The sequence below is a fragment of the Empidonax traillii genome, unplaced genomic scaffold (assembly GCF_003031625.1).
Source record: "Empidonax traillii isolate 1590-97213 ecotype Southwest subspecies unplaced genomic scaffold, ASM303162v1 scaffold2030:size82362, whole genome shotgun sequence".
Classification (NCBI taxonomy): domain Eukaryota; kingdom Metazoa; phylum Chordata; class Aves; order Passeriformes; family Tyrannidae; genus Empidonax; species Empidonax traillii.
In genome coordinates this window covers 75,073-77,233 of record NW_020957223.1, presented here as the reverse complement: position 1 = coordinate 77,233, position 2,161 = coordinate 75,073, and the positions used below count along the sequence as shown (strand labels likewise).

The following is a 2,161-nucleotide window of genomic DNA, read 5'->3' as shown; positions in this document are numbered from 1 at the left end:
AAAACTTGAGTGAAATGAGGAAAAAAAAAAAGAAAAAAAGAAGCCCTCAGTGCCTGGTGTCTCCATTGTAATCCCCAACAAGTGTCTGCATCAAGGGAGGCTTTGTCCCTAAACTTCCTTCCCTTCCAGAGCCTCCCACTGGCTCGGGGGTTTTCCACCTCCAAGAGTCTTTATTTGTAATTCATTGACCTGTTCAGCTGCTTGGCCGCTGAATTTTAGAGCCTTGCTGGGAAAAATTTAAAAACTGAGATAAATCAGTTACTTAGTTTAGAACTCCACTGAGTTTTAGAGTCTTGTTGGGGAAAAAATGTGCTCCTTTCCAGGATCCAAGGGATTCCAGGCTGCTCTGAGCCCTCTGTGGGGTGCAAATAATGGGTTATAATCTAAAAAAAATGCAGATAATTTAGCTCCTTCCTTTAGGACTTCACTAAATTTTGGAGGCTTGTTGGAAAAAAAAACCCGTTTGCAGGACCCCAGTGTTTTGGCAACCCCGAAAAATGCAAATAGCAGGTTCTAATCTGAAAAATTTAAGATAATTCAGCGATTTAACTTTGGGACTTCACTGAGTTTTAGAGCCCTGTTGGGAGAAACGATGCTCTGCAGGACCCCAGCGTTTCAGGCAACCCCAAAAAATGCAAATATTGGGTTCTAATCTGAAAAATTTAAGATAATTCAGTGATTTAACTTTAGGACTTCACTGAGTTTTAGAGCCCTGTTGGTAAAAACGCCCCTTTGCAGGACCCCAGTGTATTTGGCAGCCCCAAAAACACAAACAGCAGGTTCTAATCTGAAAAATTTAACATAATTCAGCCACTTAACTTTAGGACTTCACTAAATTTTAGAGCCCTGTTGGTAAAAACACCCCTTTGCAGGACCCCAGTGTTTTGAGCCATGTAGGATACAAATAATGGGTTATAATTAAAAATAATCCAGAGAATTGAGCTACTTGGCTGCTGAATTTTAGAGCCTTGTTGGAAAACTAAGATAGTTTAGCTCCTTCCTTTAGGACTTCACTGAGTTTTAGAGCCCTGTTGGGAGAAACGATGGTCTGCAGGACCCCAGCGTTTCGGGCAACCCCGAAAAACACAAATAGCAGGTTCTAATCTGAAAAATTTAAGATAATTCAGCGATTTAACTTTAGAACTTCACTGAGTTTTAGAGGCCTGTTGGTAAAAACGCCCCTTTGCAGGACCCCAGTGTTTTGGGCAACCCCAAAAACACAAATAATGAATTCTAATCTGAAAAACCCAGATAATTCAGCCACTTAACTTTAGGACTTCACTGAGTTTTAGAACCCTGTTGGGAGAAACGATGCTCTGCAGGACCCCAGCGTTTCGGGCAGCCCCGAAAACACAAACAGCAGGTTCTAATCTGAAAAATTTAAGATAATTCAGTGATTTAACTTTAGAACTTCACTGAGTTTTAGAGCCCTGTTGGTAAAAACGCCCCTTTGCAGGACCCCAGTGTTTCAGGCAACCCCGAAAAATGCAAATAGCAGGTTCTAATCTGAAAAATTTAAGATAATTCAACCCCTCGGCCGCCGAATTTCAGAGCCTGCCGGACGAGCTGCCCCCCCTGCCCCCCTCCCCGTGCGCCTGGGCTGCGTTATGAGTGTCCCCCCTGTCCCCCCCCTGTCCCCAACCAGCAGACCCCTACGTGAAGGTGAACGTCTACTACGGCCGCAAGCGCGTGGCCAAGAAGAAGACGCACGTCAAGAAGTGCACGCTGAACCCCGTCTTCAACGAGTCCTTCATCTACGACGTGCCGGCCGAGCTGCTGCCCGACGTCAGCGTCGAGTTCCTGGTCATCGACTTCGACCGCACCACCAAGAACGAGGTGGTGGGGAGGCTCATCCTGGGCGCCCACAGCGGGACGGCGGCGGGGGCCGAGCACTGGCGGGAGGTTTGCGACAGCCCCAGGAAAGCCGTGGCCAAGTGGCACAGCCTGAGCGAGTACTAAAAAGAAAATTAAAACACCACGAAAAAAAACACACACACACAAAAAAAAAAAGAAAAAAAAAAGAAAAAAAAGCAGAGACCCACCCACCCATCCGACTCCTTTCCCCACCCCACCCCGTTAAGCCCGCCTAGGACAGGACTTTAGAAACCTTATATTATTTTTTTTTTGGTTGGTTTTAGCTGTAGAACTTAAAAAAAAAAAA

The 2,161-nt window shown here is 45.5% G+C and overlaps 1 protein-coding gene across 1 annotated transcript in view; it reads left to right on the top strand.

The window, feature by feature from the left end:
- Nucleotides 1–2,079, top strand: part of SYT11 (synaptotagmin 11) — a gene marked incomplete at its 5' end in the record, with an annotated part of 7,203 nt that extends 5,124 nt beyond the window's left edge. Inside the window, 2 exons of the mRNA XM_027909298.1 lie at nt 1,646–1,977; nt 2,055–2,079. Coding sequence (XP_027765099.1) covers nt 1,646–1,959 — 314 coding nt within the window. The remainder of the gene's footprint in view (nt 1–1,645; nt 1,978–2,054) is intronic.
- Between the last annotated feature and the right edge of the window lie 82 nt (nt 2,080–2,161).